General features: G+C 34.9%; 1 protein-coding gene across 23 annotated transcripts in view; it reads right to left on the bottom strand.

Annotated features, from left to right (window-relative positions):
* Positions 1-211: 211 nt before the first annotated feature.
* MRVI1 (murine retrovirus integration site 1 homolog) overlaps positions 212-17,090 on the bottom strand; it is a 63,379-nt gene continuing 46,500 nt past the window's right edge. For 21 of the 23 annotated variants that reach the window (XM_010710941.3, XM_010710940.3, XM_031553427.1 and 18 more), the window contains 11 exons: positions 15,603-15,723; positions 13,756-13,786; positions 12,869-13,009; positions 9,519-9,650; positions 8,444-8,585; positions 7,733-7,785; positions 5,907-6,014; positions 5,411-5,478; positions 4,843-4,962; positions 3,914-4,045; positions 212-2,747 (listed from right to left, as the gene is read on the bottom strand). In XM_010710941.3, the coding sequence (XP_010709243.1) occupies positions 2,507-2,747; positions 3,914-4,045; positions 4,843-4,962; positions 5,411-5,478; positions 5,907-6,014; positions 7,733-7,785; positions 8,444-8,585; positions 9,519-9,650; positions 12,869-13,009; positions 13,756-13,786; positions 15,603-15,723 (1,289 nt within the window). In that variant the 3' untranslated portion in view covers positions 212-2,506. The remainder of the gene's footprint in view (positions 2,748-3,913; positions 4,046-4,842; positions 4,963-5,410; positions 5,479-5,906; positions 6,015-7,732; positions 7,786-8,443; positions 8,586-9,518; positions 9,651-12,868; positions 13,010-13,755; positions 13,787-15,602; positions 15,724-17,090) is intronic. The other 2 variants (XM_003206209.4, XM_019615353.2) reach the window with 2 other exon arrangements.

Raw genomic sequence — 17,090 nt, 5'->3', positions numbered from 1 at the left:
CTGCTTACAAATCTCTCCTCTATTGAAATGGGAGTTTGCTTGCCCTTCTACATCATTTTTCTGAATAAATGAAACACTAAGAACAAGATCCTTGGTATGGATAACATGACACTACAATATGCAGTGTAGAAAATGGCATTTCAGAAGAACATTTTCATTAATATGCAGACAGAGTGCATGTGAAAAATAAGTCTTTAAGGTAGCAACAATGAGGACTTTGAAACTGTTCCTTTATTTCAAAACTCAAGTATGTGATACTATACAGTACAATACCAGCAGACTGGTGCAAAGTCTTACAATGTTACAGATTTAAATATGATACCAAAAAATAGTGCCCTTTTAAAATTCCTTGTACTAGAAACATCTGTGCTGTGCAGGAAAAACAATAGACGTGTCTTGCTTAAGCAAAAAATAAATATTGCACCTCAAGAAATCTATTTCAGTGTTAATGGCATAAATAGTAGATCTATTTCTCATTATCTGTTGTGATCTCTGAACTCAGAAGAGATTTTGTGTGTACATTTTATTTTTCTTTTTTTTAAATAGATAAAGAAAACTAATATTCAATGGAAATAAACTACATTTAGAATAGATTTTGTCCACAACCTAGTTTTCTATCCAAAAAGGTGACTTCACTAATTAACTGAAAAATGTAAGCAAAAATATTTAATGTGCTGTTAGTCACTGTGGTCCATTACTTTTAGTGGACAGTTTTCTCACAGTAGGTGTATAAATTCAAACTATTTATATTTTCATCAACTGTATCCTCATCTTTTAATCATTTTAGAAATCCCTTGTTTCTCTCAATCCACTCCCCACAATAATATTTTTGTGGTTAAATTATACTCGCCTTAAACATTGCAAGTAGCTCAGCTCCAATTAATACAACTACTTATGAAATTTTGCCTTGTGAACCAAGTCCATGAAAATCCATTGTGCTGAATTCCAAAGGAAGATGAAGACCCTGTCCACACTCTGGCCAACAAAAACTTAGCACATGCTCAAGATTAAACAATTGAAGAGTCTTACTGAGATCAATAACATTCTACAAGTACTAAAATAAGGTGTTGATTCAACATCAGTGCAAAGGTGAATAAGAACAAATTAATTCAATTACAGACATTGTTATCTATTTTTCCTCAGTATGCTCCAAAATGTCTGTAGTCACATAAAGTATGTTTCACAATTTTTGGCATAGTGGATTCTGAATCTTCAGAACTATTTGCCTTTTATTGCCTTATTATTTCTAAATAGTTTGAAGAAGCTGGTTCTAATAAATGAATATTGAAAGAGAGCCATCTGTATGTTTTTTTAAGTAGTAGAAGTATGGGAAATGTCACAGTAATTCTTCATTGTCGGGTATTCTAACTGAATCAAATATATAGCAAACAATTAGCAAGAAACTCTCTTCTGCCTTGTTTAGCAATTGCAATTTTAGACCAAATGTCACTTTCCCATTATCCTTTTTGAACTTCCTTAAACACTCTATATTCATCCAAAAAAACAAGCAGTATATATATAATAAAAACCTCCGAACTGCTTATAGATGTCTTTTTTCCCCAAAGCTAGCAGTGATCTACTATTTTTCTTTTTTTTTTCTCCTCACTCCTCCATGTAATTTACTTGTAAGAAAGATTTAGCTAAGATGCAACAAACAAAATTCACCAGCAGGATATTTGTTATTAGCAATAAATATGCAAACTAAATTTCTGATTGTTAGAAATCTGTTTTCTTCAATAGATTGAGCTTCAGACTTTACACCAAAAGAAGACAAGATCACACTAACATCAGAAGATCCCAAATCTCATGGGATAATACCAAAAGTGCCACCTACACCTCTTTTTAGGTTTTGTAATATATCCCATTCAAAAAATAGAGATGGTCCTAGTTTTAAAGTATATCATAAAACACACATATGAATGTACTTGCATACTGATAATTCCCTTCATGAAATTAAGGCATCCACAAGACATCTTGTCCGACAAAATAATTTTAACCTTTCATTGGCCTTATATTTCTACCCAAAAATCATGAACAAAAAAAAAGAAAAAAATTACACTTTTAAAACTCAAAGGACACAAATGTCATTATTACGTCAACCGCAACAACAAAACAATGAATTCAGGAAATGCAAAGTGAAACACTAACTGCAAATATGGTTTTAATCATAGCCTTCAAAATCAAAGGAAAGATGTCAACATCTTGTGCAAATCTTTCTTTTAATTGCCTGCTGGTTGCTGATTACTGCCAGAACCTTATCATGATTCAATATTATTTGAATCAGTTTTTTTTTTTTTAATTAAGAGGATAAAAATAATTATTTACCAGGTTATTATTTTGGCAAGTTATGTTCACAATGTATAGCCAGGATTGATGGGGTGGAGTAACTCACTTGTGTAACAGATGTAACAGATGACAACTGTAAAGATGACTAAGCACTACCTTTAACAATAGTGTTCTAATACTGTGCTCTCTCAGGTAACCATAAATACATGGTGTTGCTTTGTTATTCAGTGCGTTGCTCATGTTGAAATCCTGAGTTCCACCAGGAATATTGGTGGGCAGCAGAACAGCTGGCTTTCCCTTCAGGTCTCTCTGATACTTCATCACAGGAGCTGTATGAATGGTAGATTCCCAACACCACGGCAAAAATGATTATTGCAGCCACTACAAGCCATATCACGTTCCAGTGTTTACAGAGTTTGGGGTACAATATATATAAATAATTAATGATGACTTCAAGTCTGCTGTAAAATGAAAAGGATACCGTTATATGTTAATAATATGCAAATCAATTACCTTGAGCTTCTAAATTTGAGAAGTTTCATAGATGCATCATGCACTACTTTTCTTACAAAGAAAAACACGGAGTCAGGAAAGAATCACATAGTTGCTCTTTCAAGAGCTGCTGTACATTCAAATATGGGTGATATTTGCAAGATAACTGTATACACTTACAAAACAATAGCCTTGGCTTCTCTTTCTCCTACCTGTCAACTGGCAAATCTCAGAGCTTGACACAATTTAAAATTCTGCCTTTAGCTTAACTGAGCAAACTATGAACATCATAATTTGTCCTAAACATTTCCTCCTGAGTTTCATGACTAGTGAGATGACTATCCTTCTGAACGTGGCTGGAATTTCAAATTAATAGACATTTATAGTCATAGTAATCTTGGAAACAGTTCTTCGGAATCAGGTAAAGATCCCTGCTTTATCTTGGGATTGGATTTTTTATTTGCTGTGGTCAATATTGAATTCCTCTGTAATGCACAAGTCTTTTTTAATTTTAGAATGCAGGAAATTGAAGTTCTATCAAACAAGGTTGATAGAACTCAATCAACTCCAAAATAAAAATAAAAATTCATAGTGCTGTTCTGCAATGTTTATGGAGTTTCTAGAGAGAGCAAGCATCTGCCCATCCAAGTCATAGGGAGTTCAGCATTGTTGAAGAGTTCATGTTGACCTGCATTCCCTTTGTGAATACACCTTCTGAACACGCTCTAGTGTGGACAGACTGATGAAGACTTTTTGGAAACAATGCATGCACAAATAAAGGCATCAGATTCCTGAATCACAACTTCCTTCTGATAATATGTGCTACAGAGAGATTCATTTATCACCTAAAGAACACTTGTGGAATATTTTTACCTCAAAACTTGTCCCCATGAAGATGAAGCATTTTGATGTGCAAAAACCCATACAATTTTAACCAAAATATTAAAAATAAAAATTTTGCATTTTGCAATTGTACTTATGTGGAATAAATCATTTTCTGAAGCTAATTAGTGCAAATATCCTTCCCCAGACTGGAAGAAAACATGCTAAAATAATAGTATAAAGCACACTTGATTGATACCATGAATATAGAGTGTCTCCTAACATATGATCACATTATACACCAGTGTCTCACCTGCTTTTCAGGCTTTTTATCTCACTGTCATTTTCACTTTCTTCATGTTCATCATGACTTTCTTTTGGTGTCTCTTCATCTTCTTCCTTCAGGTCCTGAAGTTCTTTGGTTTTCTTCAAGCCTTCCTGATAGCTTTAACACAAATAATTTTTCTTAGTCTAGTATGGTGTATAAGCACATTCCTATGTAATGAGAAACTGGCTTTATATACACGCAATAAAATACAAATAAAACTGTTTCTGCAGCACTGGAACAGGACAAAAGATTAGTTATGAATATATCACTTAGCTATCCTTACCTAACAGATGATTATATTAGCTCTGTTAGCAAGTTTATCTTGGCAAAGGAAAAAATGATTATAATCCTCTGCAGAGTAGAACTTCTGTTTATTGTAAAGAAGTTGCTGTGTATTTCTGATTATTGTTTTTCTTAATCATTTTGAACACCTGCTAGATACTCTATTCTGGAAAATAGATGCAAATTCTGGAAAATAGACACAAATCTAGACTGAAGCTTTATGACTTGTTGGATCCTGCAGAGTTGGATCACAAACAGGATGACTTTCATTCAGATTTTGATATCATGTTAATCAGTTCCATGAAACCTTTCAGAATATGAATTTTAGAAGGTTATTCTGGAATGTCTCATCATGAAGGTGAATGCTATCAACATATGATCATCTGTCCAACTCAGAATCTCTGATAATTACTGGCTCTCTCAGACAGGCTAACATAAATCAAAGATGAAAGTAGACAACCACAATGAAGACAAAAGTTACGTTAACTCACATCGTTTCCCATATTGCTTCAGCTGGGACAGTCTTCTTGGAGTCATATCAGTAACATTACTCATTTTGCATTTAGAATTACACTACAAAAGTACATCTGGTGGCAAATATTTAAGATTTAATTCTCATTAAATATTCCCACCCTTTGTTATATGCTTCCTCTTCTATTTTGGCTTTAGTTTCAGGATTGATCTCTTCCAGCCCACTCTGTGTCATTGCAGAAGTAGAGGTTTCACAATCAGGCTCTCCATTTGTTTTTCCACTGCCAAGACAAAAGAGAAAATGAAAGCAAAACCAAACTGCTGAAATCTTTATATTTGGAGTATACAACCGAGTAAGAAAAAAATCATGTGTGACTCCTGATCCATTAATGATTATTCCAAACCTATCTTTGAAGGAAAATCTGAAACTTTTCACTTTAATATATGTTGGAGAAATGTTTTGCAAAAGAAGTACATACTTGGCAAAGTTTTAAATTCAAAAAGTAACTTAAAAATAGTAGTTTGGACACAAAAAAAAAACCAAAATAATGGTGATAGAGTAAAATACAGTTAACAGGTCTTGAATCAATTTGGGTCAGTATTGTGTCACTATTTCAATACCTTCTGCATTGTTATATTTTCTGTCACAAAAATTGAAATTGTATATCAGCAACATTTTCATTTTGTACTAGCATTCAATAGGTAGTGAATGATCTACAGAAAACTCACTTCTCTAAAACAGCTGGCAGAACAGGATTAGATGTTAGATTGCTCTTTCCATTGCTAGGTGATTCAGACTGTAAGTTGAAAAACAACAATAAATGCTACATCCATGAATAAATTTCAAATAGATCTTCAGTAAAACAACAAAATCAATATGCTACTTAGGTTTCCTTCTCTCATCCACTAGTTCAATATCCCTATCAAAGAGCCCACAAGTTACTCCTTTCAACCAAATAAACAATGAATTTAAAAATTAATGATATTGAACCTCTACAACGCTTCCCCCCTCCAGATAGAATCCAGTCTAATTCTTCTTCATCTATTGATCGCTGAACAATAAAATAACCCTTTAACCCAACAGGATTGTTTTTGTCCATCCTTTCATTTGGATGGAGTCAAATTTAACCAATGAAAAGGCTTACATATTTAATAACCATGGCTTGGTCTATGCAAAAGTATTTTAAATGAAAAATTCTGTGTTTAACTTGTGAGTTTTGCTTACCAGGGATGGCATTGAAGGTATAGGTGAAGCTGTTGGTGACTGACCAGGAATGTTTAAGGAGTTAAATTTAGGAACAACAGCAACGCTGACTCGCCTCCGAGGCATATTCTATGGTAAAGAACATTTTATCTATCGTACAATAATATAGGCTGAAGAAAAGTTTTGCAAGTTAATAGGTGTGGCAAAAATGTAAGTTAATGCCAGCATCAAGCCCCTGTGGGAAGGGAGAGTTGGCAGCAGAATTATGCTGCTGCTAGGCTGTGGTCTTCCCCAAAACTTCATATCATACTGTCTGGTATGGCAAGTGCTTGAAGAAGATTGAGGCTTTGTACAGGGATGCTGCTCATTTTCCTCTCCACTCTTAAAGTTCAGTGGGTGAAGTGACCGAAGAAGTATGTTCTGAATTGGTGTCTTCAATTCTAATTAGAGGCTATGAACTTTGGTTAAGCCAGCTATGTAACGATACTGGGAAAAGTACCAGCGTCACAATTAATGGAAAATTATGAAGTTAAACATGATACTCTTTCCTTGTTATGTACACATTATGATAGATTGCATCCACTATCATATATTTATTTCTTATAAAATTATGTATTATTACAGAAACAATAATATCCATTCCCTTCACAATAGAACAGAGCCTCCTTCCTCACATACGAGTTGTTAGCATCTATTTAGCATGACGTGGCATTGCTTACATTTCCCAAAGCCCATAGAAACAATAAACATGCTAGCATTACACAACACATAACTCAAGTACACTTAAGATAATTTGTGCTTTTGCTGTCATTAGTTAAGAAGCCAAATACCTTACCGTATGATAGACAATTAGTGAAGTCTATGCATCCCAAGGAGTAAGAAACCCAACCAAGTACCCATAGCGACTACCAGCTTCATCTTAGTGTATATCCATACTTTTCTAAGATTCTGCTCTAGATAACTTTAGAGAAAAGGAGTTAAACACAGTTTTACTGAACATACGCATGGGATCAGCTACTTCATAATCCTGGTTCTAGACAGGACCAATTATACCTATTAATTAATGACAGAGGTCCACATAATGTGCTGCTGAAAAACTTTATTGGAGAGTGAAGTCTTCTTACTGAGCACTCAGAAGTGATAGGAATAAACAAAACCTAAGGAACTACAGCCAAGAAAAGAGTAAAAATATGAATAGAAATACTAGACACAATAATGCCTTTCATCAGCAGATTTCAGAACAGTCAAACTGGTACGTAGGTCCCTCAAATTACTGATTAATTTAGGAGGTTTTAAATAAACCTGAACTCCAGCACTCTTGGAAGTACTAAGCAATTTTAGAAAAATGTGTAAAACAATGTTAAGGTACATAACAATCTGAGATAATCTCCCTATTTCAATGCTTTGTCAAGCCATAAAAGATATTTTGATGGCAACTGAAAACTATTTCAAATTACTATTTGCATCTATCTTCTGAACACAATTGTAATTCTTAAGACAATGAAAATGGTATGTTGCTGGATTCCTTCATTAAATAGAAAGTTTTGATCCAAAGTTCAGCTTCCTCACTGAAGAACTAAAGTAAAGCATAGGACCTATCTCACTACCTGCAGCACAGGTAGGTGGCCTGGAATATTAGTATTTGTAAATAAATAGTTCTCTTTATGCTTCACAGCGAGCATTATTGTTATTACATAGAAGCATAAAGTCATTCCTAATCAGGCATCTAAAATTACAAAGCATGGATACGTTTGCTCTAGATTACATGAACAATACTGAGAATTTACTGTTACCATATTTGAATACAGATTATTAAATTTGAATGTACACAGACATTGCAAAAATACCTTTCCAACAGTAAGAGACATGGATCTAGATGAACGAGGTACTCCATCTTCTGCTTAAAAAAAGTACATAAGGAACAGTCTTAGAATATATAAGTTTCTATAAATGATATTAATATAGCCCGTGTCAGCATTTTAAACTCAGACATACTGTATTTGCACAATGTCTCTTATGACTGCCTATTTATCTGTCATATAGTTCTGGCCTTACTTACACTTGTGGCAGAAATATGAAATAACAAAAAAAACACACACATAAAAAATCCCACTACTATTCATACTGAGGTCATAAAAAAGCCTGCTAATGATCTCTTTATACAAGTTTTTTAAAAAGAAAATACTCGTATTCGAGTTTCTGCCTCAAAAGCTAAGAATGAAAAGGTGGCAAAATTTTTTTTTAAATAATTAGGCTTTGCTACAAACTGTCATTTCAGAAGCAGATGCATTAGAACTGTGCAAGCTATGTATATATGTAAGAGGTCAGTACAAATTTTATTGGATCTAATCAGAATTCAGTAAGTGACTGATTTTAAATTACTGTGCTATAACATTAAGTATGGTTTATTCACAATAATTTAGGTGTTATAGCTATATATTTAAAGTCTATTTCTGTAGAATAGGATTCTTGATATTTCACCTCTTATCATCAATAGCACTAGATACCTTTCTGTACACAGGAAAGACAAACACTAGAGGATTTTTGTTTGCTTTTACCAGAGGCACCATAGTTTCTGCTAGAATTCTGATTAGCAAGTTTCTTAAACTCCATTAGTTCAGCATGATCTTTTTCATATGTTCTTTTCAGATTTTCCACATACTGCATCATTACTTCTGTTGCCTTTGACATACGCTTCTCCTAAGGAAGAAAGGAGAAGAGAGGATTACCTGACTTACACCTACATTTCTCAAACTTATTATTTGCTTCCATGTGCATGTTGCCTGTCAGTTGTTCATTAAAAATATTGATATCTTGAAGATTAAGAATTCCTAAGTCAATTAGAACCAAATATGAATGCATTAATATATACCCAAAGAAAATCATCATTATTTTGTCATATTATGTCAATTTATACAATGTCTTTGTGGCTATATTATATAAATAATTATAATCAATAATTATTTGTGCATTTATTTTCAAACTCTCCAAGCTCTTTGTCACTGGCCTCAGCCTTGTTACTTCATTTGACGAAGGTAACAGTCTTGAGCCTGATAATATGTTGCTGTATTCTCATTTATACTTGCTGTTCCAAGTTTTGAGTTGAATGTCTTCACCTATAGCCAAGGGCAGGTTACTAATCTGGATGAGCTTTTTTGACTGATTTTTTTTTTTTTTAAACAACGCTGCCCTAATTTTAAATGTTTCTTGTGAATAGTTCTGAATAATGTATATGCCCATTTTACAGATGTTACATAACTTCATAGGTAATTCTGCTTGAATTTTGTTTCAGTCTGAAAGGGACATCTTCTATGACACTGTAATAAATATTTTTAATCTCTCAAAATGACAAAATTCAAAGAGATAACAATCTACAGTTATGGCTGGTAAAAACACAAAACAAAACAAACCCCAGCAACTAAAAATCAAAACAACAACCAAGGAATAAACATGTGCAGCCAGGATATATTTGCTAGACACCAGGATGCTAGACACCGGACACCTGGGCAGCCTAGTCTAGTATTAAATGTGGAGGTTGGTGGCCCTGCCTGTGGTGGGGCAGGGAGTTGGAGCTTCGTGATCCTCGAGGTCCCTCCCAGCCTGGGCCATTCTGTGATTCTGTGATGTTCTTACCTGACGTACGGCTCCAACCATTTCAGCACGACTAGATAGTCTAGCAGCTAAACGCCGCAGAACAGCAATATCCTCCAGTAGTTTCTGGTAAGCTTCTCTGTGCTCGTAGTGATGCCATAGGTGAGCTGAAGACTGAAGAGAAAATATATAAGCCTTACTATTATGTCTTCCAACTCTTAGTTCAGATCAGTTAATCTGAGTAACAGAACTGGTATAAGACGCATCCAGGCAGAAGTGCACATTGATGAATACACCATAGAGGAACAGCACTCAACAAGCAAGTGCTGCTACTCTGACACGGAGTGTTGCTTTACTGCATACTGTAGGCACACTCTTCAAGAGGTTAATAAGGACTGAGCACATTTGTAATTCTTTTCCTTTGAAATCAGTTGTGATTCACAACTTTCTACCTACTTCACAAACTTTACAAATACCAAGCTTATTTTACATATAACTTACAAATGATTCCTGAAACAAGTAACATATTTAAGTTAAGAAGGCAATTTATGTTCTATCAGTTCCAAGATATTTCAGTGATTTTGAAAATTAATCTGACATTAAGGTCTTAAGAATTCCAAAAGTAAGAGAATAATAGAGAGCAATATTGCATGTAATTCAAATGACAGTTGCATATTTTTAATCATTTTTCATCTATCAGTACAAAGCTTTCTGCTCTTGATTAATACTATCACTTTGGTGGATCAGTATATTGTTTGCTTGGGACTAGTACTAGAAGCAAGAGCAAATTTAGATCTTTCATTAACCAGAGCCTTGTTCAGTGAAGAACATTTCTTCACTGAATCAGCTTTCTGTTTGCAAAAACGACTGATATAAGAAAATCTGACATTATGTAGTTCAGACTTACAGCAGACTATGATGTTGACTGATTTCTACATTCTTAAAGTGCATTTTCAGTATGCTCCAGTCTTAGTATTGAAATTGTCTTAAATAATTAATCAGTATCACTGTTCACATAATTCTCTCTCTGATCAGTTATGTTGTGCTCTTCTTCACATGCTCTCCCTCATACTACTGCAAGATTAAGTCAGCGCATTGAAATGATTTGTATGAAAGGAATAACATCTTCTCCTCCTCCTTCTTCTTCTCCTCCCTTCAAAGAAGGGAGTGATGGGCAATAACTTTTTTTATTAGAATCCGTTGAGAAATCACATTTGTACTGCAAACCTTTGTTGATGAATGATGAATTTGGAGCAACAATCCCAATGACAATCATTTTCAAACTTACTTATCACTGTAGCCAATGTGTTAACAAATTGGAGCCTAAATTTGACTACAAGACCCAAGAGGATGGAAAGGAACACGTTTGGGAAAAACGTGCTCAGATTACAGATTTTTAAGTGTTCCTTGTCAAATGTAACCTGATTATTTTAACAAATCTGAAGTTCATGTAAATTAGCTTTCACTTGAAGGTGGGTTTTTGAACAAGACAGAAATTAGCAAGGTTGAATAAAAGAATCGTAAACACTGGTCAAATTCATTAAGCAGTGTAATGTGCCTTTTCTAAAGAAATGAAGATAATTTGCCACTTAGAGCGGGAACAGCTCTAATATGATACAGATTATGCAGAAGCTGTCCCATCACTTAATTGTTGTTTAGTTTATTCCATTTCATCGAAAAAAAAGTCTATCACATGAAAATGACAGTTGCTACTTTGTTGTAAAAGCTTGTAAAAGATAGGCTGCATCTTGTAAATCGAATGGAGGGAAACTTTTCTCATTGGATAGGCACTCCAGTCCCTTGATCATCTTGGTAGACTTCTGAGATGATTGGGAGAATGGAGCACCACTCCTATGAGGAGAGGCTGAGAGAACTGGGACTGGTCAGGCTGGAGAAGAGGATGCTTGGGGGAAATCTGATCAATGTGTATAAATACCTGAAAATGGGGCGCAAAGAAGATGGAGCCAGGCTATGGGCCATGGTGCCCAGTGCCAGGACAAGATACAATTGACACAAACTGGAACACAAGAAGTTCCATCAAAAAACATCTGGAAACCCTTCATTGTGGACATAATAGAGCACTGGCATAGGTTTCTCAGAGGCATTGTTTCCCTGCTTGGAGATGATTAAAAGCCGCTTGCACATGGTCCTGAGCAACTCGCTCTGCATGTCCATGCTCAAGCAGGTGGTTGGACCAGAGGTCTTTGCTAACGTTAACCAATCTGATTCTGTGAAATCAGATTGCAGCTGATTGCAGACAGCTGCAATCAGCTGTCCAATACTGGCAACATGGTATCGGTGTCTAATTAGGGATAATTTAGCATGTTAAATGTAACAAACTAGATGTTTGCAGCTGAAAAAACCCTTTTACACTAATTGGAAAAGAAATAGTAGGTATATGAAATATTATAACTAATAAAGGCCTGAGATTTTACAGGTTGTTTCTGCTTGCTCTTTAAACAGAGGCAAGATCTGCAAAATATTCTCAACACTTGTTCCCCAGTAGCAACCTGTATGGGCAGATTTGAAATTCTACATAAAAAGATGAAAAGATCACAATTTTTGTTAATTGCATCCTTTCTCACATAAATAAGATAATTTTATGTTTTCTTAGCTATTTCTCAGAACTGTAGCAACACCTTCTTGGAAGGTGCTATTTCGGTTACCAGCATGGTATCCAAGCACCTCTTCCTTCTCTTCCTTTTTTTTCTTTTTTTTTTTGCACAAAACTGTGCGTAGCACATAAATTAACACATCTCAGATAAACTTGTCATTTCAGTTAGAAAATCCAAAGAAAACTGGTGAGAAGAACTGAAAACTACTGCTGACAAAATAAAATGAAGGGCGGCTAGAATGAAAAAGTATTCAGGTCTGTAACCTTTTCCTAAGACCACATGTATTCCTTACGTAACCCTCACCTTATCTATGCAATCTTCTATTATCTGTAGTTCACTGATCTTTTAAGTGACAAACTTTTGAACTTAGGCTTCAGATCATTTCAGTGTCTCACTTAACCAGATACTGCAAATTTACTGCTAAGGAAGGTCTCATCCAGGAGAGCATGAATCAGTGCTCAAACTGCAGTTTTACATGCTCTTAACTTTGTCACAGGCTTATGCTAAGAACTGAACCTCAGATTCATAGCATTTATAATTGAAAATTGCTGGAAGTAGGGCAACACCTCTACACATTTTCAGCAACAGTAGCCCACTCTGGCAAGAAATGCTCTCTCTTCAGCAGAGAGTTACACAATGAGCTCAAGCAGTAGAAAATGAAGTTTTGGGATAGAATTTCGGATAAATATAAGCAAGCACAGATATACATTTCAAACGCGTGTGCACTTGCATCTGTACAAGTGTCATTCAGGAAAATATTTATTGCTGTTTTCTTACTGTAATGGCTGTTTTAAAGTTTTCCAGTTCCTTCTCAGCATTCTGTTCAGTAAGATTTCTCTCTCTCTCTGCTTGGTTAATTCTTGATTCCAAGGTATAACTATCATTTCTAAAGGCCAAGGAAAGTTGTACAAATACATTCTGTTTGGAGTTAAAAGAAGGCATTTTTAAATCAGTGCCACTGTAATGTAATTTGCAGTAACAACTTATGAATACAGCATATATTTAACAAACTTCAGTACTTAAAATATTAAAATGTTAAATATATTAAATATACAAAAATATTAAATATTGAAACAGGAAATTGAAAATATAATTTAGAAATTGTTTTAAATATCAGTTCTCATTACTTCCTCTAAAAATCTGAATGTTTTCATTAATGTTTCTCTGGGAGATCAGTAGAGCAGAGACACAATGACGGAAATAGCCTAACAGAAGCATTAGAAGCACAATGAATCTGTTTTTTAACTGGATTTCCTCCAAGGGTCCCTAAGGTTTTTAAACAGACAATCTGTGTAGAGGAAATCCAGGGATGAGCTCACCATTAGCATTGTTTTACCTAAAGGATAAACATCTACCACCAAAAGCAAAAGATCAAGTGCTTAACATTCTCTCAAACCTGCTTTTAAAAGTTGTTGCTTAGAATTGAGGCACACAAAATAAAAGGCACAAATAAATCAGGAGCATATGCAAGACCATAATTAATTTAAATATAGAATAAATTTATTAAGGCATAAAATGCACTTTGCATAACTGAAAAATGTTAAATGAATTCAGAATATTTTTCTTTAATCAAGAATTAGAGCTTGTATTATTCAGAAGCTTACATGAACATATAGCAATGTTCCCTTTGCTCTCTAAATTTATCAGTTTAAGGACACGCTTACCTCAACTTCTTTTTCAGTAAGTGGAGGGGAGCTAGAAATAAAAGCAAAACAATTCAGATTTTTAGTTTTGTCTCTTAAAAACAAATATATTGAAATATTTAATTGGAAATAACAACGAATGTCTTTCCCTTACATATCTTACGATTCCTTTTGTTCAAACCAGTATTATTTATTTGTTTACTTGTTTTTTTAATAACCACAGCGTAAGTATCACTTGAGTATTAGCAGAATTAAATCAAAGTTTCTAGCAATTGCAAATGTTTTACGAATATCTGCACTATGCTGTGATAAATTTCAAATAGAAGAGCCAGCCAGAAAATACCCTTTTAGAGTTGCAGGTCAACAAATACACTACACTTGTGATTATTATCTTTACATATTTTATGTTAACAGCTTAAATCTTGTGATGATAATAATCACAGATGCATGCACTCAGGGCTTGGGGTATCATCCACCCACTTTTTTTTCCTTACACTAATAACTTTGAGCTCAACTAATTCATTATCACCATGGTCAAGACAGCCACCCACTGTTACCTCTCCCACAAGGCCTTCCCTACTCTCAGACAGATCAAGGACAGCACCTTTCCTAGACGGCTCACTCAGTAAGTTATTTTCAACACGGTTTAGCAATTTCCCAGATTTGTTGTGGCAGTATGATATTCCCAATTATGTCTCAGAATTTGAAGTTTCCCATAAGGACAAAGGTAACCAATCCTGAGATTTTCCCCAATTGCCTATAGAATAGCTTATGTCATTGTCCCAGGTGTGTGGTGTGTAGTAGATACCCACAACATCTGCACTGCTATCTATCCCTTTAATCCTCACCTAGAGGCTCTCTGCTCCAATGACAAAGGCTATACAGGCTAATGTTTCCCTTATGCACAGCACCTCCATCTTTATTGCCCTGACAGTCCCTTCTGAACAGCCAATAGCCCTCCATCCCAACACTTCAAATATAGGACTCATTCCACCGAGTCTCAATAGTACCAATGATATCATAGCTCTGAGAAAGGACCAAAGCCTCCAGTCCATTCCCACTTGTTCCTCATGCTGCATGTGCTGATACGTAAACATTTCAGATACACCCCTGCACCTGCAGTACTCCCTGGAGTGGCACTGATGCTCCCATTAGCCTTGCCACTCTCACACAGTACTGTACCATCCCTTGGTTTAACATCAGAGTTCCTAATGACATTCCACTCCCATACTGATCCTACTTTAAAGCTCTCTCAAACAGTTTTGCCAAAAAATGTTTTCACCACTAGAACAAGTGAGTCCCGTCATACTCAGCAGACTTCTTGCTTTTAAGATAAAACAGGAAAGAAACCCTTGAGCCATAGAAGATGTTAAGCAATCTGCTGATAACTGCCCACCTGCACATCTCAAGGTCATGGAACCTGTGAGTTCAACTAAGTTTGCAGAATAACAATATACATTTCACAGAAAAATCATCACTTGCAGAAAAGCTGCAGAATTTTGCCATGTCCAGATTTTTCCACTGAAAAACATCTGGCTTGAAGAGATACTAACACTTCCAGCATGATTTTATATCCACAGCAGCAATCACAAAAAACAGGAGCAGACAGATTAGTAGCTGTTCTGTATAAAAGCATGCTTGTAGTATGTAAGTTAAGTTTTAGACTTTTTATGTAGAACATAGAAACTATTTTGAGAATTAATCACTCAAAGATGGTGCGCTCCCCAAACTTTTCAGAAAATCTGTGATGCAGCAGACTCTCTACATATATGAATCCACCATAAATGGAAACTCGAAAGGGAGTTCACCAAAAACTGTTATTACACCTTGACCTAGGCGATTTGTTGCTACTTCCAATAAGCTTTTACCTTCCTGGAAGAGACTTGTGCACACGTAGCTTTCGCAGCAGTATGTCAGGAATGCCAGGCATGACATCAGAGCTATTCTTTGCTTCTTCCTCTTCAGTGGGGGAGGGGAGAGGTGAAGGACCTAGAGACATTTTCAGATAAAAACCTTTTAGATGTTATTTAAGAAGTCATGCATTAATAATCAAGTCAGCATCTCACAGTCAAATAGTACTTTTTAAACCTAACCATGACTTTTTAAAAAAGTTAATGAGGATTCTACTCCATCTCTACTCATTAAAAAAGCAGGGTAATAAGAAAAGTTTCTAAGCCTATTAATGCAGAACAATGCTTCTTGGATTACATACAGTGATGCATCACTCATCTCCTGTCTTCTTTTTGAGCAGGTGCAAAAAGGGTGACCACTACAAATGTCATTCTTAACACAGAAAAATTGAAGTAATTGGTACTCTAACAGTCTCTAATGCACTGAAAAATTCTTCTTGTATTTTTTCTACAATTCAAATAAAATCCAAATTCATTACCAGAACATCTGACATTTCACATGTGGGCTTTATCAGTATAGCTCCCTCATGTCTTGAATATTTTAACTTATGTTTCATAATAGTACTATCAGTACATAATAGTACTGTCACTTTCTAGCCTTTAAATGCCATCTGACAAAATGATTACTCTTATACTTAACTACTACACTATGCAACAGATACTACTACACTACTACAGACTTTGTTCATTTTTATGATGGATCTTCACTACAGCATGTACCATTCACACTGAATTTTCATTGAAACAGGTCATGAAAGATGCAAATTTTCATTTTCATAAGGACTAAGATATCTTAGGTATCTTAGGTTCAAATGCTATTTTTTAAAAGTTACGTTACTTAATTTAAATTTTATTTAATTCTGTGTACAATAATTTATTGTCTCCTCTTACCTTGACAAAATTTAAAGAAGAACTCTCCTGTAGGAAAGTCAGGTTCCCCAGTTTTAACCTGAGACCTTTCACAGCCTTCCTGTTCATTTAGCATAACAGTTTCTTAGACTTTCAAAACAGTGTGCAAAAGCTCAGATTTTTTTAATTGAGGAAAACACAAATGTGAAAGCTAGATTCTTTTTAGCTACATTTTAGTTCTGTGCAATTCTTTTATATTTAAAAATCTCATTATTTAAGAACCATTGCGTATGACCTCAAAAAAACAGCCCAATACCGAAATGTCCCCAACCTAATATAGTCCACTTTTCTAAACATCTACAGATACAACATTGTTTCTAGGACAACCACAATAACTTGGCATCAATTACAAAATTTGTTGGAACCAATATACTTGATTCACAACAATAATATTGAAGTAGCTGGCTACTTCCTATTATTAAAGCAGAATTACAACTCAAGTTAAAAAGAACAAAGTGGCTTTTATGACAATGTAAGGAAGTAAGTCTATCTAACAAATGAGCTAAGGATTTGTCCTCTCAATTGCTTTATCCATTC

The sequence above is a fragment of the Meleagris gallopavo genome, chromosome 5 (assembly GCF_000146605.3).
Source record: "Meleagris gallopavo isolate NT-WF06-2002-E0010 breed Aviagen turkey brand Nicholas breeding stock chromosome 5, Turkey_5.1, whole genome shotgun sequence".
NCBI lineage: Eukaryota > Metazoa > Chordata > Aves > Galliformes > Phasianidae > Meleagris > Meleagris gallopavo.
The sequence above is the reverse complement of the archived record's forward strand: the minus strand, read 5'-3'. Positions and strand labels throughout refer to the sequence as shown.